General features: G+C 35.4%; 2 protein-coding genes across 2 annotated transcripts; both read left to right on the top strand.

The window, feature by feature from the left end:
- Nucleotides 1–1,981: 1,981 nt before the first annotated feature.
- Nucleotides 1,982–17,500, top strand: LOC140157232 (tubulin alpha-1C chain-like). Its single transcript, XM_072180354.1, has 4 exons — nucleotides 1,982–2,234; nucleotides 11,859–12,081; nucleotides 13,087–13,235; nucleotides 15,511–17,500. The coding sequence occupies exons 1-4, from the start codon at nucleotides 2,232–2,234 to the stop codon at nucleotides 16,495–16,497; spliced, it is 1,362 nt and encodes a 453-aa protein (XP_072036455.1). The 5' UTR covers nucleotides 1,982–2,231; the 3' UTR covers nucleotides 16,498–17,500.
- Nucleotides 17,501–20,950: 3,450 nt separating this feature from the next.
- On the top strand, nucleotides 20,951–24,249 carry LOC140157231 (tubulin alpha-2/alpha-4 chain). Its single transcript, XM_072180353.1, has 4 exons — nucleotides 20,951–21,088; nucleotides 21,808–22,030; nucleotides 22,581–22,729; nucleotides 23,172–24,249. The coding sequence occupies exons 1-4, from the start codon at nucleotides 21,086–21,088 to the stop codon at nucleotides 24,153–24,155; spliced, it is 1,359 nt and encodes a 452-aa protein (XP_072036454.1). The 5' UTR covers nucleotides 20,951–21,085; the 3' UTR covers nucleotides 24,156–24,249.
- The last annotated feature ends 1,159 nt before the right edge of the window (nucleotides 24,250–25,408 follow it).

The raw sequence follows: 25,408 nt of genomic DNA, 5'->3' as shown, positions 1-25,408 counted from the left end.
GGCTTAGGTTAAAATCTATTAATAGCGAGGCGAAAGCCTTCGGCCTCGCTTCTCGGCCTTCGGCCTCGTTGTTCGGCTTCGTTGAACATTGTTCGGCTTCGCCGAACATGCTCGGCTTCGCCGAGCCCCCCCCCCCATAGCCGAGGTCTTTCTCGAAGGACTAGTCACCATGAAAGGCATTTTTTAGGATCACGCTTACATCCATGTTACATGACAGTTCACCAAACCATCAATGGTGAGAACATGCACACTGAAACAGCAAAACACATTAACTCCTATAACTCCTGTCAATTCATTACTCCAAATTGTTCTGTATTTTTGTCTTTACTGCTTTTTACCCATGCTTATTATAAAAATCAAGAAATACACTGCAGTTGTTAGTTAATTGGCTATGTTAACTCAACTTACATGCACATTTTATTTTAAAATAATTTTATATTATTTCGCAATGTATAGTTTACTATAAAGTAGATAGTGGCAAGCACATGATAAAGGACTGATCATTCATTACAATCTTCACTTTTAAACTGTATTTTTTGAATGTGTTGATTGTTAGTCCGAAACTCCTGCAAAGCTATGGACATGGCATCTTACCTACTCCATTCTGTAATCTGCATTGTGTGTTTTCTCAGTCTTCAATCATTTTGTTGAATGTAATTTTATGAATCAATAAAAAAGATAGAAATTGGCCTCACTTTAGTTATGTGTCATTTTACAGTATTTATCATTTATAAAGTAAGACAATAATTTATTTATTTTCTATAAGTGCATGTCAAAATATGGGATATATTGTTCAATATTATAGCTAGCCCCTAAAAACTTTATTTTCAATCGGATTTTTCCCGTTGAAAAGACAAAACTGATGTTAAAGATAGCAATAATATCATCAATAACATTTTGAGTCAATTTTATCCATTAAACGATACAGGATAGGATAGATAATTACTTTGACTTCAATGTGGTCCATATAATGAAGATTTTGATTCCACAACATTATTAGATCTGTTATCAACATATCAATTATGCACTCACAGGCAACCAAACATCATGCTATCAGTAGTCCACTGATATGACCTCGTGATCATTCCCCGCTTTGACCATGTCATTTTTTTGATATGCTGATTGCTGAACAAGTTTATGTTTATATGTGTAGGCCTAACCTATGATAACTTTTTAAGTCATAATTAATTCAAACATAACTTTGGCAATACTCAATCGTTTTCGTTCGTTGAAACGGCAAAACATACATTCTTTTCCTTGCAAATCGAATTAGCAGACATCAAAAACATTTCCACCACGAGAAGTAAAAAAAATAATTCATACCAATAGAAGAAGGCTATAATCTTAGCTAATCTTTAGTGCACACAAACCCCATCTCAGAATTAGGTACCAGCGCCCTATGCGCTGGCGAAAAGGTACTGAGGCAGAAAATCAAAAACGCAATGATCATCATTTGCATCTTCCAGGACCAGGTGTGTACCAACTGTTAAAGCTGAAACCATATCGTCCCACGTCCTGTAACCCTTTGACCTTATCCGGTTCATTTACCATTCCGGGTTAATTTTTAATGCTATACCGTATCAAAAATATGAATAAAAGTATCAAATAGCCACTAAAACCCAGACAACTCAAAAAACTTGTAATTATTTTTTTAGATAATTAATGACATGTGTGATAAATGATAATTAGCTCACTAATTAACCCAAATGTTATATAATTAAAGTCAAAACTAATTATAAATATAACCCAAACCAATTATTGCCACTTTCAGCGGGATGGTACATCAAATCATATCGGCAATATGAACAATAATTATTATTCAAATTATCCACAAACACCGCGTCAAGTTTACTACATACATTATGCAAATGCATCCCGTTAATAATATACCAAATCAAGAGCTGATTAAAAATAATTACGAGCAAGCTTTTTACAATGACAACTTATCCAAGCATGAGTATATTGCTAAATATGTTATGCTAGCTGACTGAAGCTAGAATTGAATAAATTATTTTACACAAGTTCACGTGTTTCGCCAGAACGTTTCATTCTAGCATTCTCAGCCCGTGCATTAACAGCGGATAGCGGAGAGAGAATTTAACTCAATTGATGAGTATCAGCAATTAGTGATATTACCACCTGAAATTTTGACTTTACTTCGCTGCATTTATAGTATTTATTTATATATACATCATCGGAAAGGAACTATTTATTTTAATTTCAAAGCAAAAATGGTAAGTTGTTACTATTTTTATACTCAGTCTTTATAGATATATTTTATAATAATTAGGACAGTTGTAAGAATTTCGTCCAGTTGTCATGTTGTATAAATGTATCTGTATGGCATCGATATTTTAGTGCAAAATCACTGTGATGCAAAATAGGCAGGGGGACGGCAAATGTGAGGGAGGGGGTAGTGGCGTAACCAGTGGGAAGGACCCAGGTTGGAACCTTTGCTACCCTCCACTTGCCTCCCACAATTAGTTGACCAGCTGTATGATGCTCCAATCATAAATGGATGATCGGTATTTCAGGCCCCCCGTAGCAGATTCCCAGCTGCTCCCCCACCCCCTCAAAAGTCCACGTATAATCATGGTGACATTGTTTTCTCTTTTCCACAGAGCAAAAGTGAGTGTTTTTTTATACATGCAAAGATTGATAAAATATTAATATATAACTATAATAGGCCCTATCAATAAACTTCTATAAAATATGCGGGTTGTTACCTTACAGCAATTCTGCTAATTATTAGAAGAATTAGAACAAACGGATGTTGTTTACTCTCCTATCACCGTGCAGCTTGGTCAAGTTTATTTTATGTGGACATTGTATGCGTCTCATACATTGTAGAAAAGTGTATTGCCAAACTAAAAGTATACCCCCTCTTTGTGTAGCTGGGGTAATGTGAGGTGGGGTGGGGTGTAGAGGGTGCAAGGTGTATGTGTTGGGGAATTTTCGGGCGGGGGTATATGCATGTGGGGTGCCATTACATGTTTGTGTCTGTTTACACAGAGAAGTGGTTTACATTTCTAACCTGACGTTAGTGACGTATCATTAGTTTTAACCAGAGAAGATCTCTGGTTTTAACATGTACATGACAAAAGTGATATGAAGCATTTCGAGAGCTTGCAGCAATCGGAATAGACCTTATATGCCTTTTAACAACCATTTGTCAGCGGACCATAATAGCAAGTTTATATCCACAAAGCAATCATTAATGGTGTAATGGGTTTATTTGAGCGTTCTAATGAAAATAATTAAGTTATTTTTGTGCACTCAGAAGTTCAATTAGAAGCCTTTATTTCACTAATATACGTTGTGTGTATAATGTATAAATCAATGTCGTTGCTCTAGGGTCAGTGCATACAGATCCCGCGATATCAGGAAAAATAAAGCACTACATTTAAAAAAAAAAAAAGAAAATAGCACAGTGTTCTGTTCTACCAAATTGAAAACTGCTCAATTATAATCATTTAGTTCGACCTATAGGAATACCGTTCTATTTTGACCAGATTGTGTAAGACCCGGTATTAAGGGATCTAAAATGAGCGTTTATTGCGTTTCGACAGTATTTTTTGTGGGACATGAGAGCACCTCGGACCTATCGAATTGCATTCTGAATACGAAGCATGTCTTTCTGATATCAAATAATTTTCATTTTTGAAAATCACGATATAATACAAATTTTATGACAAATTATAAAAATTTGATATTTTTCAAATTTTTGATATATAACAGTCCTCGAAGTAAATTATATAAATCTAATGATATATTCTTAAAGTGTATGTAGCAGGGAGGAAAAGCCGACGGTCAATTGAAAATTTTAACCTTTCATATTGAAGATATGGATTTTTTTCCCAAAGAGACCTAATTTTTTTTTTGGTGTTTTGGGAAACAAAATCCATATCTTCAATACGAAAGGTCAAAATTTTCAATTGATCGTCGGCTTTTCATCCCACCTACATACACTTTAAGTATAAATCATCAGATTTATAAAGTTTACTTCAAGTACTGTTAAATATCAAAAATATCGATTTTAATGATTTGCCATAAAATGTGTATTAAATTGCGAATTTCAAAAATCAAAATTATTTGATATCAGAATGACATTCTTCGTATTCAGAATGCAATTCGATATGTCTGATGTGCTCTGATGTGCTCTGATGTCCCAAAATAAATACTGTCCAAACGTTCATACCCCAGCCCTTAAAAGAGCCAAAAGGCAAAAGAATTTCGAAGTTGTTGTTTCAAAGTCATTTCAAAAGAAATTTCATTTTATGCATATTTTGTTTTGTTTATCATTTTTGTATTGTGTTTCTGTAAACCTATCTGCTATTCTCTTTCATGGCTAATATATATAACAATCAAGATGAAAGAGTAAAATTATGAATTATATTCAGCCGACACTCTAAATTTCAATGATTTAAAATAAATCCTAAAGGATTGTGATTAAGGACCAATCAAGTATTAGATTTGAAATCTTACAAGATCTTACAAATTTTAAAATCAAATCTTTAAGATTAAAAATTCAAATCTATAAGATTAATTTTAAATCTGAAATAATTTGATTGTTCCCTAATTACAATCCTAAGGATTTATTTTTAAATCCTTGTAATTTAGAGTGTATATGCCTATAGAGCTAGTATTATGCTCAACATTCCATGTTAGTGGAAGAAAACTTGCAGAATATTGAGTTTCCTCCAAATTAACCAACACAATATTAGAATTGGACTCTATTCCCATTTGGGGCAAATGAAAGAATTAGGATTGTGCTATATATTTTAAACATCCCGAATCTGTGTTGAAAAACAGAAGCAAATTGAATTTATTATAGTATCCGAGACAAATTACTGCAAATATTGAAACATTATGTTATTCAAGTGTTTTCAAAATATTTGGCAAAATATGTTTGAAAAAGTATTTTACAATAAAATTTGAACACATTTTAAAAAGTGTGTATTTTCAAACAGTCTAATTTCACACTATTCATTTTTAACAGAATCCTTAATCATTATTTTTGATTCCGTAACTATTCGTTTTGATGAGATATATTGTACATTTTGATTAGGTACGTTATCACTTTGAACTGACAATCTTATCGAAATGAATAGGTTCCTTTTTATTTTGACAACTAGCTATTTAAATTGAAAAGATCTCCAACTCATTATTTGACAAGATTATCCATTTCAATTTGAATAGGTTCTATAGCAGATAGAGACGAATTTCGTAGTTCTAGTCCAATAAAAACAGCACATCATATCCCACTCAGAGAAGATTAACTATTCAAATTTCGTTTTTTAGTTATTTTCATTTTTTTAAATGACAAGGCAGTCTTATCAAATTTTATAAATTTCTTGTCATTTGATGAGAATATCCAATTCATTATGAAGAGAAATCTGTTCATTTTGAAGAGAAATATGTTATATCCGCATCCGAATAGTTTCCCTCATCAAATTTGACAAGTTTCTATTCAAAAATGAGTAGATCGTTTTAAGAGTGCACAAAACCCAAAATATATTTGCTGGGTGTGACGCATGCGCGCGATGCATGTGAATTGAAATTTATTTTTTATCATATTTTGTTTTATTGCATTGTAAATAGTGACATCTGGCAATTCTGTCTGGTATACGTTCAGCTCATGTCATTTGAAGAATCAGACATTTTTAAAACAAAATTAGCATAATGTCTGATGCCTAATAATATTTTTTACCCAATTCGAAGAATTTTAATGCCATTTGTATAGCCCCTGCATGCAAGCTGGTCCTGTATATTGCAGTTTTACCCCGGGGGTCACAGGTACAGGTAGCATCTGGTACACACAAGTTTTTGATGAAAAGTCTTTTCTATGAATTGGTGGCACAACAAATTATATAGGGTGTTCCAAAAGACTCAAGCAAGATCACCCTTGGGTAACACCCTGTAACATTATGGTGCATACAACAATCCCGACAACAATGAATCAGAACTCTCTAATGTGTATCGACTGAGCTAGAATTTTCGGTTCCGTCTCTGGATAATGAAACGATACATAATTACATTATGGCCTGCAAAAATGCATAAGTCCTGTACACCCCCTTACACACACACACACACACCCACCCCACCCCCACACACCCTCCCACACACCCACCCGTTTCAAAATATGCTTCTATACTCATCACCTAAAACCCATTCCTCTTTCTCCACAAATCGATGCCACTGATATTTTCACACACACAACAGAATCATGCAGACGTACAATGGGCTGGTTTCTGGAAGCATGGCTAATGGCCAGGCTTCCTAAGCCATTAGGCCATACCAGTGCTTACAATTTCACATCACCTAAACCAAGAAAATGGATCCACTTTATAACTTGGGTGACACCCTGTTGAACTATGTTGCAGCTGGTGCGCACGGGGTGCTCATTTGATAACTTCATGATGAATCAGCCCACTGCGTCATAATGGGTGGGGATTCCCAATAAACAAATAGGCCTATATTTTAGGGTGTTTCAAAAGAGATCACCCTATAAGCAGCTGTTGCACATAATTTCCAGATTAATCAGACCCTATTGAACTTCAAAAAATCAAGATAAATCGGACAAAATGGTAATAATTTGATCTTTGCTATAGCTATAAAGCTAATGTATATTTAGGACAAAGGGCGGAACCAGGGTGGCATACAGACAGGGGTGAATCATTTTATTACTATACATTGTAAGCCCTGAAGTTTATCGTCTAATATACATGTAGAAAACACAAGAGCAACATTGTCATTGTTAATTGTTGGGAGTGGCCTTCTTTGCTTCTTTCTATTTCTTGCTAATTTTTTTTAGAAAACTATATTATGGGACAGCATGTTTATAGGCTATAGCTGTATGGCTTTTGCATCTTATATTGTTGCTCTGACTTAATTAATGCTGAAATGCTGATGTAATTGTTTTTGATATATGAGCATTTCTTGAACTTTGTACTCTCTACGAGTGAAAAACTAACTCTCCAAAAGAGTGAAAATCACTCCAAAAAAGTGAGCGGAAACCACTCTTTCAAGGTACGATATAGTTATCATACGTTGAAAAAGTGGTTTCCACTCATTAATATAAGTTTTTATGTATCTATATATACTTAATTAGGTTTTGATAACATATACAATACTAACGCGGACTTTCCACTTACCGGAACTCCTTTGATGAACACCACTGATCTAATCTACCTCTTATTATACAGGGTGTCCCTGGAAACTTAAATATTTTGATATGTTAGTGCCCGAACCAAACATAACTAAATTGTTGGTATTAGTGAAGTAATAAAACGGCTATCACATACCGTAAAACCCCGTCTACAAGGATATACCTAAGAAACGCCCTCAATAAAATTGGTTGCTTGTTGTATTTGGAGTTTGAGCAAATATATACTGGCACTGGGTGGCTATGCATTCCATCTAAGTATGTTGTAACACCAATCAATTGTATTGACATAATAACGACTGTTTCGTATATCAGGATCGTATAGCTCAATTGATAGAGCGTCAGACTTTGGAACTGAAGACATGCTGAAGAGAGCATGGTCCGGGCACCGGTTCCGTTTTTTCATTCTCGTTTAATTTTAACTTTTGACATGTTCTTTTTATCTTTCTTCAAATCTACCTTTCTACTTTTAATTTTAGGTGTTTTTTGTTTTTTGTTGTTTTTTTTTTTTTTTTTTTAGTTTTTTTTATATTTTTTTTTTAGTAATTTTGTGGTTTTATAGAAACTAGTAAAAGCATTTATTCTTAATAATAGCGAAACCCACGGTTAGACAAATGTGTTGTAACTACTTGTCTGTCCTCGTCTTTGCAATAAAAACCTATGTTGCACCTTTATGCCATCCCAATTCTTGAGGAATGGTAGGTAGGGTGCGTTTTTGGCTTAAGCACGATTTTGTTTCTACTTGAAATGAAATCAAAATAAATATTGTTCTGTTGCCACAATTGCAGTTTTTTCAATAAAAAAAAATAGATGAGGAATAATAATTATTCCATATTTGAATCTATTGTCCCATCAAGAATAGAGTGTCTTCAAAAACTTCAATCAATTCATCTGACAAAGGAAACTATTCTGGTCATTCAATTTTGTTTCGCTTGCACCTGTTATATCACAGGCGTTGGTAGAGAAGGCACACTTCTCTTGTCTTCACCGAAGTAGTGATGTAAACACTAACAGGAATAATAGACAAAGGGATAGGCATCCTAGTCTGCTGCCCTCTTTCGAAATATGTATCCTAGGTCTCACAATAGGCGGATTAGCGGCCATTTTGTCTTCGACATGATTTTATTCACGTGTCCTTATATTTTAGTACACAAATATATAAGTTAACAGGTTTACTATTTTAAAATTATATTTTGAGTATATTCTGTAGTAAATAGATCAAATGACGATGATTGTTTAGGTATTATATGCTTGATAGAATTAAACTGTTTGACCAGCTAGTATTCTCCTCCGCCGTCAGTGTGATTCCAGTCACTCCACGTACCGTGTTGCGAAGGTGGAGGAGTCTAAAGCTGTATTGACGAACACGCATGCGTTAAAAATATGTAGCCTAGGTCGAACAATAGCGTGACGTAGTTTCCGGCATTGTTCCTATGCACTTTCACCCTCCTGACACTAACATGATTAATTACCATAGCTAGCAATGGACATACACTATTTTTTGTTCCACTTGAACCCATACTATAGGCTATTCGCTGTCGATGTGACGTAATTAATCGGATTAACTACCATAGCAATTGATGAATACAATTTCGAATATATAGCCCTGCACTTCATCGTTCACGTGGCACCTATGCATTAAACCATAGTTGTCAAAGAAATGCTAATCACTCGCCATGTAAGATTAGTATTTATGAAAAGAGTGGTATTCAATCTATGTTTGGTGACATACGCGGGTGATTAGTGCAATCTGCTTGATGGTAGTTATTGCTATTATTACGTCACTTCGACAGCGAATTGTAGTATACACCAATCCGAGAAGCGTTTACTGTATTTGGCCCTCTATTGACGGCAACACAGATGTACCAGAGCGGGAGATTTAATTCGTAATTCAATACGCATGATTGTGTATTGAATATCACTGTTGTGTACAATTCCCGGGTACAATACTATATAGCACAAAATAAATAATGGATGGAACCCCCGACCTCGGGACACCGCAGTTTTACATCGGGGACACCGCAGTAATGGCGAAGTCGGATAGGTGTATAGACGAATCCAACAAGCCAAGTGATGGTCAGAATTTATTCGGCCATTATACGCTGGTGAAGTTGCGTAATTAATCGGATTAATTACCATAGCAATAGGTGAAAACAATTTTGAACATATCGCGCTGCGCTACAAGCAAGTTACACTCATCACATGTACTGTGTATGTCTGCAATCATAGATTGAATACAATACTGGTCTTTTCAAAGATCTTACAGGTGCAGCATGATATGGTTCAATGAAGAGGTACCGTCTGAACGTATCAGTGTATAACGCGGTATATTCAAAAATTGTTTTCACCTATTGCTATGGTAGTTAATCCGATTATTACGTAACTTCGCCAGCGTATTGAAATAAAACAGGAGGATGTGAGTTCATAAGGGCAATGTCGGGGATTATAGGTCACAATCGATGTGGAGAGATGAGAGGTCTGACCACCAACAGCCATAGCGAATGGTTCATGTTCAACTAATTCCAGCGGACGGTGTGTGGCTATTAAGGAATCGTCTTTGACCACATGCGCAGATCTGTCTCGTCAGGAAGATATTTAATATCCCGAATTTATAATAGGCCTATGCCTACCAGTTCCATCGTATAACCGATCTGCTAGAGAATATTTGTTACCATGTTTAATAAATTCGTATTTATCGTATAATAAAATGTAGCCAAATGTATATTATGTGTCACACGGTTTTCTGCTGAACCACTAGCAGGCTATGTTACCACATCTATGACAATGACAAAGGTGAATTTTGATGATTTTTACGATCGTCCGGATGAGCAAATCACTGAATGGGTCTTTAGTTCCCTCCTCTCCTTATCCTGCCAATATTATATGAATCAAAGAAAAATAAAGAAAAATAAAATTAAACAAGAAAAAAAGACAAAGAAAAGAAACAATAAAAGAAAAACAATAGAATAAATTAAACTAAATATGAAAAAAAATGATCACGAAAGGAGTCTTTAGAAAATGCAAGAAAATATAAATGAAAAGTTTGAACAATATTTTGTTTATAAAAGTTTGTGTGACCGTGATGAGGCTCGAACTCACCATCTTCTGATCTAAAGAACCAAAGTCTTATGCCTTGCCAAGTGAGCTATGCTCGTGAGATGCGAAATAAAGATAAAATAATACATTGTATACCTGCTTGTGTCGGTAAATGATTTGCTCAAATTCCATAATGATATAATATTGTGGAGGGCGCTAGCGTGAAATATGCTATCATCACAGTCGCTTCTATTCCTTATAGACGGGTTTCTACGGTACTTTTTCAATTTTGACAATTAACCACTCCGTTCATGAAATGTAAGAATTTTACGAAACTACCTCATTAATTTTAAAATCCGTTCCACGGAGTCCAATGACAATCACACCTCGTCGTGTGCAATGATTGGCTCACCTAACACAGATCATTGATTGATATTTGAATCCGTGGAAAGGTTTGACAATGGGACAGTTTCGTAAAATTCTGATATTTCAAGAATGGTGTGATCAATGGTCAAAATTAAAAAGTATGTTAGAGCCGCTTTATTCATCGACCACACAATGCCCATGACATCAGTTATTTAGATATGTTTGGTATGGGCGTTAAAATATCACAAAAATTAAGTTTTTAACAATACGGTTCTTATAGGTCACCCTGTATATATTGATTGAACGACCTACCGTAATTTTTGCAGATTACAAGTATAATATTAGAGGGGAAATGAATTTGCAACATGTTTCGTATAAGCGTTTCCATCCTCTATATATCTCAATTGTTGTATAGTCGATATACATTACAGAGAGATGTGCTGTAAAATACTACAATCATGACAATATACGATTGTACTTTTAGTACAATAACATTATTATTTCAAACGAAAACTTAATGCATAAAAACTTAATTATCCAGCTAAATTGGTTTATAACCTTTCAACGTAGACAATTAAAATGTATTATCTATACGCTAACAAAGACTATAAAACTCCCTAACCTTTTCATGCGTTAAAAAGTTACAGACATGATGCCCATTAAAATTTTATCGATCGGACTGAGATTCATTCAATTTTCTTTGTTTCTATTCCGCCAGATGGAGTATAAGTGCAGGATTTAATCAATTAATTTATCTACTGGAGAGACACTACATAGACATTATTTAATCTAGTATAATGTACTATGCTTTACATGCATATAAATAAAACATACTAACTGTGGAGTGTGCAAAAACTTCGCAAAACATTTGGCGTCCTCACATCAATATCCACCACCCCATATAATATCCCTTACACATACCCACAACCTGCACACCCCCACACCAACAAATCCCCCTCCCAAAACACCCCATCCACACATATAACACCAAACACACGCCCCTATTCACCCCTACCCTATCTGGCATTGCAAACAATGTGTGGAAAACAGTATATCTTACTTCATAATGTGTTTCTGCCCTCTCGACAAATCTCATGATAACGTAGACTTTCCATTCGCCGGCTCTCCTGCTAAAAAGATTTAAGAAAATATTGTGCTTTAAAAAACGGGCCTTCGGTCGGCATGTGACCAAAAGGAAGTGACGTGTTCCTCAATACATGATTAAATACATTCTGTCTTATTTTATTAAATTTTTATTAAATACATAATCTGTCTTATTTTCTCTTTCCAGCGTGAATGTATCTCAATCCACGTTGGCCAAGCTGGAGTTCAAATCGGCAATGGCTGTTGGGAGTTGTATTGTTTGGAGCATGGTATCCAGCCTGATGGTCAGATGCCTAGTGATAAAAGCATTGGTGTTGCTGATGAATCATTTAATACCTTCTTCAGTGAAACAGGAGCTGGGAAGCATGTACCAAGGGCCATATTTGTGGACTTAGAACCCACCGTTGTCGGTAAAGAAAGTTTTTTCTTATAATTTTTTTTGTGAAGAAATACATTTTATGATTTCTTTCATCGTTCTTTATTTGAAGAGCTTATTTCCAAACCATGTTAAGTCCACAACCACATGTTTCTCATTTACTTGTGTGATACAATCACAATTACTATGACAAGTTTGACATTAGCAAAAATGAGTTGTACCATCAACAAGACATTATTTACCACAACAACAATACTGCTTAACAATAATTATGTAGACTATTGTTCTCATTTTGGGAACCAAAGGCCTCGTACAGTCTTGTTACTGTGCGTCCATCCACTGTTTACTTTGTAATGGTGCATCCAACTGAAATTACTCTACCTATATAGCATCACAACCCATTGCAATATCGCACAGGTAAATCAGAAACATGTGTTTATGGACTTAACATGGTTTGGAACCAAGCTCTTCAATTTTCCCTCGACCGTTTATGAACCATTATTTTATGTAAATGAACAAGCCAGGGTGCAAGAACAGTTGGGCATTACCTTTGATCAGAACTATAGCTGGATGACTTTGTCATTGGGTACTAATCGAGCCTGCAACCTCACTTGCCCCACTTACATATAACTATACAATGCAAGCATAGGCATAGAGAGATTCTTTTACAAAGTGCAAATTTGCATCTTAACAGATGATAGTCATGATAGTAATTGCATTATAATTACCATTCGAAGCTAAAAAGAAAATGAAAAGCCCTTGACTGTATTTCAAGATTGTCATCAAACATATGTTCTACCTCGTTCTCCTGCGAGCAAAGTTCCTCTATACTATAGATATACAGATATAAGCAAATACAGGCAAACTGTTTATAAAATATAAACCATGCTATGTGTGAAATGCCGAATTCCAGTTTAAAGGAAAAATATCCACAGAGAAATAGTAAAATAATTATTAAAAAAATATATATAATATAACGAAAATGACATCATACAACAGTTGTTTCGAATTTATCGGAAATATTCTGTTTCATCCTCAGACGAGATTCGAACCGGAACCTACCGTCAGCTTTTCCACCCTGAGCAACTGATCACCGGCAAGGAAGATGCCGCCAACAACTATGCAAGAGGACATTACACAGTCGGCAAGGAACATATTGATCAAGTTCTGGATCGTGCAAGAAAAATGGTATGTTTTAAAAAATAAGCATAAAGTTGCCATTGGTTTCTAATGACTTATTAGAATTCCGAGTTAAAATTAAGCTACAAACCGTAAGAGATAAAGCAAATATTAACTGAAAATACCAATTTTAACATTACATTGATTTAGGCCACATAATGTATAGGCTACATTTTGCATTTTATGTTAATTTACAAGTAACAGTTGGCATGGTTTGAAATTTGTCACCACGATCACAAAATGCTGAAACTGGCAACATTATCATGATTATGAGCAGAAAGCTTGAAATTCAATCGATCATTATTATAACGACTGCAAGCTTATAGTGCATATGGTTCAGCGTAATGCTCGTGTAATATTTTTATGACTATTATTAATACTATACCAATCTAAAAAAAATACACAAAATCAGTTTATTTTATGCAAATGTGGAAAAAAGTGCAAACAATTAACCCCTTAGGAGTGTACATGTACACGCGTGTTAAATGTTCACACATTTTATCTGCGCAGACTAATGGGGTGGGTGAATCATAAAATAATATTGAAAAATATCATTCTGGTTTTTTTAAATTGTGGGTATTTCATAAGCCTTTCATCGTAAAATTCCTCGTAATCATGGTATACGTTGATGATGCAGGTGGAAAGTGCCAGAGACTCTAGAAGAGCATATACTGCAAAAACAAGTGTTTATATTTAAACACCATATTGTGTTTATCAGAGCAACACTTAATAAACACATAATTCATGTTAATGGTCTAACACTAATGTTAATGGTTCTAACACTAATGTTCATAAATTAACACTTGGTGTTATATTACAAACATTAGTGTTTGTAATATAACACCAAGTGTTAATTTATGAACATTAGTGTTAGACCATTAACATGAATTATGTGTTTATTAAGTGTTGCTCTGATAAACACAATATGGTGTTTAAATATAAACACTTGTTTTTGCAGTGTAGGCAAGGGGCACGCCCCTAAATGTTTCCATGGGAGGACGTCTCCCTAAAATCCTAAGTAATATCTGCTTTATGCATCTTCCTTTTTAGCGCAAAAACACCGTGTTTTGGGGCCAAAATTGCCTTTGCGCACTGGTATCAAAATCAAAATGTACCTTCATTTTGGGCAGTCTGACAACAAACGTCGTTCTTTCATCACATGTGCATACTGGTGATGTATTCTTATGTATAATTTGATTTAAAAACGATAATGGTATGGTAAATACCATAATAGCTTTACGCGAAAGCTGTTGCGGTCGGGGCATGATACAAATCAAATGCATTCTTCAGTATACTAACAAGTATAAATTAATTAAACCTACATGTACAAAGCATTGGGTTTTGTTGGGTTTCATTCCCCTTGACCTAAATTCTATAGCTTTCTATGATTCAGATAAAAAAACCTCTGGAGCTTTTTTATGCTAGTATTACTATATGCAATAGAAAAAACAACACATAATGATAATTGTGATCGGACGATATCTCGCATATATATCTATAATATACGATATTAGAGATGACACAATTATACAACTAATCATAAAAATACATCTGTACAGAAATTCTATCGTAAGTAGACTACAGGCTTTCTCGATTCATAAGTTCTAGTATTCTGCGAGTACGCAGCGTCGGGCCGCCAGTTATCACAGTACCGGTGCATCCGGTCCCTGTTTGAGTGGTCTAGCTTTCGTCTGACGTGTCTCTGACTTCATCAGAGTCAGATAAAAGCAGTGACACATTTGACGAAAGCTCGACCACTCAAACAGGGACCGGATGCGCGGTACTGTGATAACTGACAACCTGACGCTGCGTACTCGCAGAAATACTAGAACTTACTTTCTTTTATTTCATATACAAACCCTTTCAGAATTAAACTCTTACTCCCTTTTGGGTATTACTTTCTTGTATATACAATTTCTGAAGTTACAAAAAAATATTAATAGGTCATAATATTGGAAACATACAATGATAAGTGTAGGTTCAAACCCGGGGGTTCAAACAAGTAGGAACTAGGGATGAAATTACACTTTTGTCAAAAAGCCTGAATAAGCCTGAAAAACAGCGCGGAAATGTCCAGAATGGTCCTAACACGTGCTGAAAATAAAAGAAATTGCGTAAATCTGGACAACAAAAAAGCCTGAATTCAGACAAAAGCCTGAAAACTTACATCCCATGAGGAAATATTATACTTTTGTAATTGATTAACATATTTAATTCGGAAACAAGTAAAATATTTCTTGTAACATGAGAACCACTGTGTTTGTTTTCTCTTATGCATATATAGGCTGACCAATGCAGCGGACTACAGGGCTTCCTCGTCTTCCACAGTTTCGGTGGCGGCACTGGTTCAGGATTCACCTCCCTACTCATGGAACGCCTATCAGTCGACTATGGCAAGAAGTCAAAGCTAGAATTCTCCGTCTATCCTGCCCCACAAATAGCTTCTGCCGTGGTAGAGCCATACAACTCCATTCTGTGCACCCACACCACACTGGAGCATTCGGATTGTTCCTTTATGGTCGACAATGAGGCCATTTATGACATCTGTCGTCGCAACCTGGACATTGAAAGACCATCTTACACCAATCTGAACCGTTTGATAGCGCAGGTTGTCTCTTCCATAACGGCTTCACTAAGATTCGATGGATCTTTGAACGTCGATCTGACGGAGTTCCAGACCAACTTGGTACCCTATCCGCGTATTCATTTTCCATTAGCCACCTATGCTCCCGTCATTTCCGCGGAAAAGGCGTATCATGAACAGCTTACTGTTGGCGAGATAACATCGGCTTGCTTTGAGCCAGCCAACCAGATGGTAAAATGTGATCCTCGTCATGGCAAGTACATGGCCTGCTGTCTGTTGTTTCGCGGTGATGTCGTTCCAAAGGATGTCAATACTGCAATCGCTTCAATCAAGACCAAACGTACCATCCAATTCGTTGACTGGTGTCCAACCGGCTTCAAAGTAGGTATCAACTACCAGCCACCAACCGTTGTACCAGGTGGTGATCTGGCTAAGGTGCAGCGTGCTGTCTGCATGTTGAGCAACACCACTGCCATCGCTGAGGCGTGGGGTCGGCTGGATCACAAGTTTGATCTGATGTACGCCAAGCGTGCTTTCGTCCATTGGTACGTCGGTGAGGGTATGGAAGAGGGTGAGTTCTCTGAGGCTCGTGAAGATCTGGCTGCCCTTGAGAAGGATTATGAAGAGGTTGCAGTTGATTCTGTTGATCCCAACGACGACGAAGATGATGTTGGAGAGGAATATTAAATCAGTAGACATTTTCTTAAAAGATCTCTTTGCTTTATTCCAAATTATTGTTTTGATCTTTACGTATTTTGTATGCATGATATAATTGTAAAAAATAATTTAAAAACGACTGGAATTGTTTGCTCAGAGGAAGCTGAAATGCAAAAATCAGGCAGTAATTTTGTTAAACATTATTGAGATTTTCAGATCTGTCAATACTCCTTACGCCGGGGCAACTTTTGAAGATTTTGCTCGCGACTTTTGACAATTTTCTGTCGCATAAAAATCAATAATTATATTTAAAAAAATGGGCAACTTCCCCATGATTTGACCGCGATTCGGGTTGATTTTTTTGCAACCCTATCAGGGCGGTATTGGCAAATCTTTTAAAATCGTATAATTTGCTCTGTAATTAATAAATTATGTTGGATGTATCTGAAATAATGAAAGTTTATCTGTAGACGGCAGCTATGCAAATACTATTTCAATATGTTTTAAAATGTTTTAGCAAGAAAAGAATTCAGCCGATTGGTATACCGGCTAGATACCTTTGAAACAGTATAACCTTTAAGATTCAAGATGTTTTATTCACTAAAGTGTTGGTGTTAATTTCAAGAAACAGTATTAAGTATTTACAGATTTACATACTAGAATTCTCCAGTCTTATTCTTATGTTGAAAATAAGTATGCATTATATACTTCTTAATAGAAAAGTTCACTATTCTTCCAAGTTTGTTCAAAATAATTGAACTTAACGTCATGGGCACAGCTTGCTCTTTCAAGAACGTCGTAGAGGACATGTTCTTTTAGCAAATGTTCAGAATTGTCATAATATAGCACAAATGCCAAAGCCGAGCATCACTGGTTTTTTGTTGTTGTTGTATTAAAGTTGTAAATTCGATTCATTCACATTCCGAAAAACAAGGAGCAAAAGCGAACAAAGTCACTAAGAGTGGTGCTAATAGTATTTATTGTATGTCATGTTAGTGATTGCAAAATAAAATAGTACATACTGCATGGTTAATTATGCCTGGACTCTTCACTGATGTATGTTTATCAGCAATAACATAGCAGTCTTGTCCACACTGCAAAAAACGAATGTTTATATCACTGCATCTGAATAACACTTAAAAGGACATTTCGTGATCCACAGCATCATCCCCCACTTTTCTCAAAAAAGTTGAGAGTTTCATACCACTGGAAACCTCTGCTTACATGATGTTTCTGTACAAAAAATTTCTTGCAGATTAATTCGTTTAGCAAAAATATCGTGGTACATCAGAACGAAATTACATGTAGCACATAATCTATGGAGCAGATCATGCATACAAAATCAACTGAAATTTTGGGAATAAGCTTTTTTCGTGGATATCAACTGAAAAATGTCATAAAAAGAGGATTCTGGGATCACAAAATACACCTTCAATAAACACTAATGTGCACCAATGTTAACAATTACACACCAATTTGAACACTTAAGGGGGTACTACACCCTTGTGGTAAATTTGTGACTATTTTTGCATTTTCTCAAAAATAATAACACACTGGTAAAAAAAAAGTTATGTATATTATTGGGGCAGGGAATCCAATTACTACACTGAAATTTCAGTGACTCAAGACAAGCGGTTCAGTATATATGCTAGGAAGTAAGGTACATCCTAGCGGTACCTTATTTCTTATCATAAATATAGAACGGCTTGTCTTGGGTCACTGAAATTCCAGTGTAGTAATTGGATTCCTTGCCCCTATAATATACATAACTTTTGTTACCACTGTGTTATTAGTTTTTGAGAAACATGCAAAAATAGACACACATTTATTGAGGGGTGTAGTACCCCCTTAATTGAACGCCAGATGTATGTTATGAACACACGCCTATGTTAAATTTGTAACATATGTTATTGTGCTATTAATACATGTACATTGATGAACACAATTTTTAACGTGCTTATGTTTTAACAAACTATCATTGCTAATAAAATGTTAACACTTTATTAACGTAACACTCCTGTTAAATTCTGAATTTTTTAACACATGAACACGATAATATAACCAATGTAATAACATTATAACATAGGCATTGCATTTTTACTTATTTATTAACACATGACTTGAACGCGTTATTGTGTAACACACCATGTAACATCGAATTGAAATTTTCACTCTTTGGCGAGTGGTCCCTCAGATCACTCTTTAAAGATTTTGCTCTTGTCTCCCTCTTTATTAAGACTGAATAAGGACCGTCCTTACTCAAAGGTTTGGTAACTTTGAGGTTTCAATACCCGTCTGAAAAGATAGCTTGTGGTAACATATCAACATTATATGGCAACTCAATCGATCAACATGGCGTTCCATACACTTTGAAGAAAATGATCAATATTATTATGAGACATGCAGGTGAAGTTATGCTTTATTTGTGTTAAAATGGTTGGAATCGACTTTTTAAAGGGCATGTCCTCAATGTCCAGTTTCAATTATTACGACTGACTCACAATTTGTGTCCATTTATATTATCAACTGCTTGGATTTCGATTCACCGAAAAAAAAAAAAATGATGATAATGTCTATGAAAAATCAACGAGAGAATACATCCTTTAAAACAAAACAAAAAACAAAACAAAAAACACCCCCCCCCCAAAATCGAATCTGATCTCTTATTTTCTTTTCGATTATAGGCTACTTTTCTTCAAAAATTCACGGTACAGTTTTTCTGAATATATTGGGATGTATGTCTATGATTGCAAATTTTGAGATGTCCTGATGAATTTCGTAAAACCAAACAACCTCATAATATAGTATTTCAGAAAGTTAAAATTTTGTCGCAAAATAATAATATGCAACACCGTAACCAAGCAAACACAGCACGTTTCACAAAAAAGTTCAAGGTGGTACTATACCCCCTGATAAATTTTGTGACTAATTTTGCATTTTTCTTAAAAAGCAACTTCACACTGGTAACTAAAGTTATGTATATTATAGGGGCAAGGAATCCAATTACTTCACGGAAATTTCAGTGATTCAAGACAAGGGGTTTATTATTATAGGCCTATGTTAAGAAATGAGGTACATTCTAGCGGTACCTCTTTTCTTATCATAAATTACGTACCGCTTGTCTTGAGTCACTGAAATTCCAGTGTAGTAACTGGATTCATTACCCATATAGTGTACATAACTTTTGTTACCAGTGTGTTATTATTTTTTGAGAAAAATGCAAGGGGTGCAGTACCACCTTAAATCTGAGACTAAATTGTAAAGGTATGGAACATTTTAATAACATTGAAAAACAGTTTTGACAATTTGCTGCAAAATATTCAACATAATGTTGTTCAAGTGTTGTCAATATATTTCTCAAAAACATTTTAAAAATCGGGATGTCGTGTTTATTCATTATAAAACGTTTTTAAAATGTGTTCATGACATGTCTGTACATAACTTGACATCTAAATGTTATTTTAAAAAACGTTTTGACTAACTCGACCCCAAAACACGTTTGTGACCTTTTTGTAGCGTTTTCAAAAACATCTTTGTGATTTTATGCCCAAAATTCAATTGGTCACACTGGGTCTAAATACCCGGAGTAAAATGTTTTACATGCACGGGGACCCATGTTTTTCATGCTTATCAACAGGTATCTCTGTACATACGACATCAATATTACTATTTGTTATCATATATTTGAACAATCGCTATTACATAACCGTGACACTCACTACCCGATGGTGTGTTCACATCTACAAATAAGTTAACAAAATACAAAATATTAAAAGGGCATTTCGTGATCCACAGCCTCATCCCTCCACTTTTCTCAAAACTAGTTTAGATTTTTATACCACTGGAATCTTCTGGCTACTAGGTATATTCGTCTCAGGGCTACATAATGTTTATGTACAAAAAATTTCTTGCAAATTAATTCGTTTAGCAAAAAATTAATGATCGTCAAATTTGAATTACAACAGTGGCCTATGAAGCAGTGTAATAGTCAACTCGCAAACGCAAAATCGTAATCAACTGAAATTTTGGGAATAAGCTTCTTTCGTGGATATCTACTGAAAAATATCATAAAAAGAGGATCACAAAATACTCCTTTAAACAAAAACAATAAAAAACACACAGAAATATACATGTAGGTCTAAGATGAGCGGACAATATCGCATGGGAATAAACATTAATTTGTGGGCAGGGTATTATTTTTTTTCATTCCTGGTTATCCATGCCTGAATAGGAAATCTTGGTTGTTACGGTAAACAAAATCCTTTTCAATACTGCCATTCATAACAACGGTCAACATATCGTAGGGGGCAGTGCTTTCTATAACACACTACCCAGAGGCAAATTACAACAATCCATTGCTGTAACTTAAACATTGAAGATAAGATGTCGTGTGTAAGATGTTGTCTCACTTGGTAGCCATGGAACCAAATCAACCAATCAATTATTGCATGTATAACAGGTATAAAAGCCAGTATGTGTTAGTAACGGTCACAGTATCTTTTCTGATCCTAACCATTGTACTTGGGCAACGGAAAGAAGACTATTTGAAATAACCAAAGACGTAGAAGTCTTAATCTTTGTTTCACAACAACCGTAGAAGAAAACCAAACCTATCAAAATGGTAAGTTATAATCAGATTTTACATGTTTTATTTTTGTATGTGATTTTTATTCTGTAAGTGGTCATTTATCCGGTCATTTATCTGTATGTATGTGTAGGGCCTAACCACTGTTTCGCGCTGTCTATATGCCCTATAGATAATTTTGTCGTGAATATCATCGATACGATATGATGATATTACTAAAATATTTTTTTCCTTTTTCATAATATCTTCAATACTATCATATTTACACATGTACATTTCATGTTTTGATAAATTGCATAATCATTATATATTTCAAACGATAATGTTTAATGCAATGCAATTTTCACTGCTTTGTGAAATAAGTCATTTTGGCAATACAAATTCACAATGCATTGTCAGCAAGGAACCCTGTCATGTTATTATTAAAATATTGTACATATTTAATTTGTGAGATTAAAATGGTTTTTTTAATTTTAATAAAACATTTAATAAAATAGTTTGTAAGGAAAAAAATCCTGGTGCTGCGATATATGTCGCAGATGTCAGAGTGCATTAGAAATTTATAATACCAAATTGGATCAGATGGTTTCGGAAAGACTATTTTGAATAAACATGCATCTGATGTTCATTATTTAAAAATTAGACTTCCTATCATTTAGAATTAAATTGTAAGTAGTCCACTCTAAAGAATTCTATAAATCAAAAGTATTAAAATGATAAACCAAATTAATTTGATTAAATTTTGGTCATTTCAGCGTGAATGTATCTCTATCCATGTCGGACAAGCCGGTGTTCAGATGGGCAATGCCTGCTGGGAGTTGTACTGTTTGGAGCATGGTATCCAGCCTGATGGTCAGATGCCCAGTGATAAGACCATTGGAGGAGGTGATGATTCCTTCAATACTTTCTTCAGTGAAACTGGAGCAGGAAAACACGTCCCAAGAGCTGTGTTCGTAGACTTGGAGCCCACTGTTGTCGGTAAGTTATCCTTTTTATCATGTGATTCATAATGTTTATTGCTCATGCTCTACTGCTGTTGTTGATGATGACTGGGTCAGGTTTTCGGTGTGGTGGCATAAACTTTTGAATGTAACGATGAAGATATTGTTTGTAGAATTGAATTCTGAATTATTGAGGTGACCTCAAATTTTTTTTAGTAGGGTGCTCATTCAGTATTCAGCGAATCGAAAAAAAAAGCGGCACCAAAATGTTTTCCAGAATTTTTAACGTAAACAGGCGAAAGGGAAGAAGCTCATCGCATATTTTGGCAATTTAGTTTCGGTAATTTATTTGCTCAAACTCAATAATGTTATGATTTGGTTTATGTAGAGCGCCTGGATTAATTAAGCTGTCATCAAAAACACTCTATATAATGCGTGAAGACGAGGTTTTACGGTATAATGGTTACCGCCTCTGGATGATGATGATATCATTGGTAATGCTGGCGATTTTATTATAAAAGACACAGTAAATATGAACAGTAGTAAGTCTGATCATTAAATCATGACTACCACTTTTTTTTAAACAGATGAGGTCCGTACCGGTACCTACCGTCAGCTCTTCCACCCTGAGCAACTGATCACCGGCAAAGAAGATGCCGCCAACAACTATGCTCGTGGTCACTACACAGTCGGCAAGGAGCTGATCGACTTGGTTCTTGATAGAACTAGGAAATTAGTAAGTGATGTTTATTTCTTAAAAAGGCCGAGTACAAATAAAACATGTTTCTCGTCAGGGTTTTAAAAAAAAGATGAGCAGTAAAATAAAGCTAAATAACATACATGAATCATAAAGTAAAAACCGCGAAAAGGTTGATTCCAGACTGAATAGGTATCAACACTTTAAGGGGTTGATATCAGCAATATCTGCCTTATGGAAAGTTGACATTTTCTGCATTCTGTACTGTACACATGTAAATGATAATGACGCTTGGCAGCTATATGTGATCTTCTTGCAATAACGATGTCATGATTTCTTAGAATTTACAATTCTATCATCAACTTAAATAAATACTTAAATCGATATTTGGTTTGGTTAAGAATTTATTATAATTAAAATATGAAATAACTTTATAAGATCATTTTGAAATTAACTTTTCTTTGCTTTTTAATTTTTACAGGCTGATCAATGCACAGGTCTTCAAGGCTTCCTCATCTTCCACAGCTTCGGTGGTGGCACTGGGTCTGGCTTCACATCTCTCCTTATGGAACGTCTCTCCGTAGATTACGGCAAGAAATCCAAGCTCGAGTTTGCCGTCTACCCAGCCCCTCAGATTTCAACCGCCGTTGTTGAGCCATACAACTCCATCCTCACTACCCACACCACCCTCGAGCACTCTGACTGTGCTTTCATGGTTGACAACGAAGCTATCTACGATATTTGCCGTCGTAACTTGGACATTGAACGCCCAACCTACACTAACCTCAATCGTCTGATTGGTCAAATTGTGTCTTCCATCACTGCATCTCTTCGCTTCGATGGTGCCCTTAATGTCGATCTTACTGAGTTCCAGACCAACTTGGTGCCCTACCCACGTATTCATTTCCCTCTGGCCACATACGCCCCTGTCATCTCTGCAGAGAAGGCCTACCATGAACAGCTGACTGTTGCTGAAATCACCAATGCCTGTTTCGAGCCAGCCAACCAGATGGTAAAATGTGATCCTCGTCATGGCAAGTACATGGCCTGCTGTCTGTTGTACCGTGGTGACGTTGTCCCCAAAGATGTCAACGCAGCTATCGCTACCATCAAGACCAAGCGTACCATTCAATTCGTCGACTGGTGTCCAACTGGCTTCAAAGTAGGCATCAACTACCAGCCACCAACCGTTGTACCAGGTGGTGATCTGGCTAAGGTCCAGCGTGCCGTCTGCATGTTGAGTAACACCACCGCCATCGCCGAAGCCTGGGCTCGTCTGGATCACAAGTTTGATCTGATGTACGCCAAGCGTGCTTTTGTTCATTGGTACGTCGGTGAGGGTATGGAAGAGGGTGAGTTCTCTGAGGCTCGTGAAGATTTGGCTGCCCTTGAGAAGGATTATGAAGAGGTTGGTGTCGACTCCATTGAGGGTGAAGGCGAAGGTGAAGGAGAAGAAGAATATTAAACCGGATAATAAGACTGAACTTTAAAAATACCTGAACACCATTAGCAGCTGCCCAAGGTATTTCACTTACCGGGCAAAGAAACAAGATAGTGATTTCAAGTTATACACAATTAAAAACTCAATCAATCAATCAAACTTTCAATCGTCTGAAACCAAAACTGTTTTGTGTATAACCCCGAAAATATTTAACCAGGAAAATAATTTTAAAAATAATGATTTCGATTAGTTTTGCCCCCCATTTGTTTGACAGTTATATCCTGAAACAAACCAAAAATGTTCACGAACAAATCAAAAATGAAAACAAAGATTTGAATACAAAAGTGACTTTAAAATAACTTCCATTATATCAAAATTCTGAATTATTTCTTTTTGTTTTATATCAAGTATATTGTACAAATCACGTGACAGCAAGCCAACACCCGGATGTAAACATATATTTTGTAAATTGGATATAAAGAACAGGGTCTTTGTTTGTTGTCACGTGTTCGTCAGAAAGGCGAATATGTCTTGTAAACATGTATTTTTTTCAACTTAAGTTTATGAAAATAAAACATTTTGTTTATTTTTATGTTGAAAAAAAAAAAAAAACATTTTGTTAGTATGTTTTGTATGGAAGTTTTCAAAAACGTCTTTTTTAATGTTTTATATCCTTCATACGCTGTAGCTATTTATATAACTTGACATTTACACGTTTTCTGTAAACCGTTTTGTGTTTGCTGCAATATAAACTGTTATAATCCCTATAACACCAAAGTCCCAATCAATATGAAATATTGAGAATCAAAAAAAGTCAAAATCTTCAATATTTCCTTTTGTCATGGAGCCGGCCCTCCTCTTTAGGGAACGGATAGTAACGTTTGCACAGTATGTTTTGTGGAACATGAGAGCACATCAGACAATTGCATTCTGAATGTCCTGATATCAAATAATTCGCGATATAATACAAATTTTATGACAAATGCATGTTTTTAGTGATTTGGGGCATTTTGGCCAAAAAATGACCCTTTTCATCATTTTGAGCAATTTCTTACATTACAAAAGTTGAATTAGGCCTACACCTTATATTATTGATACAAGGCAATTTTAAGCTTTTCGTTGAATTCAAAGAAAAGGCAGTTTCCATGGCAACAGCCATTTACACCCACTTTTGCCAAATACTGGGAATTTCGCTAAATTTTACTTAGAAAATGTGCTCAAAATATGAACATGATGAATATAATGCCCGTTGCCATCGAAACTGCCTTCTCATTGAA

Source organism: Amphiura filiformis, chromosome 7 (genome assembly GCF_039555335.1).
Source record: "Amphiura filiformis chromosome 7, Afil_fr2py, whole genome shotgun sequence".
Lineage (NCBI taxonomy): Eukaryota > Metazoa > Echinodermata > Ophiuroidea > Amphilepidida > Amphiuridae > Amphiura > Amphiura filiformis.
The sequence above is the reverse complement of the archived record's forward strand: the minus strand, read 5'-3'. Positions and strand labels throughout refer to the sequence as shown.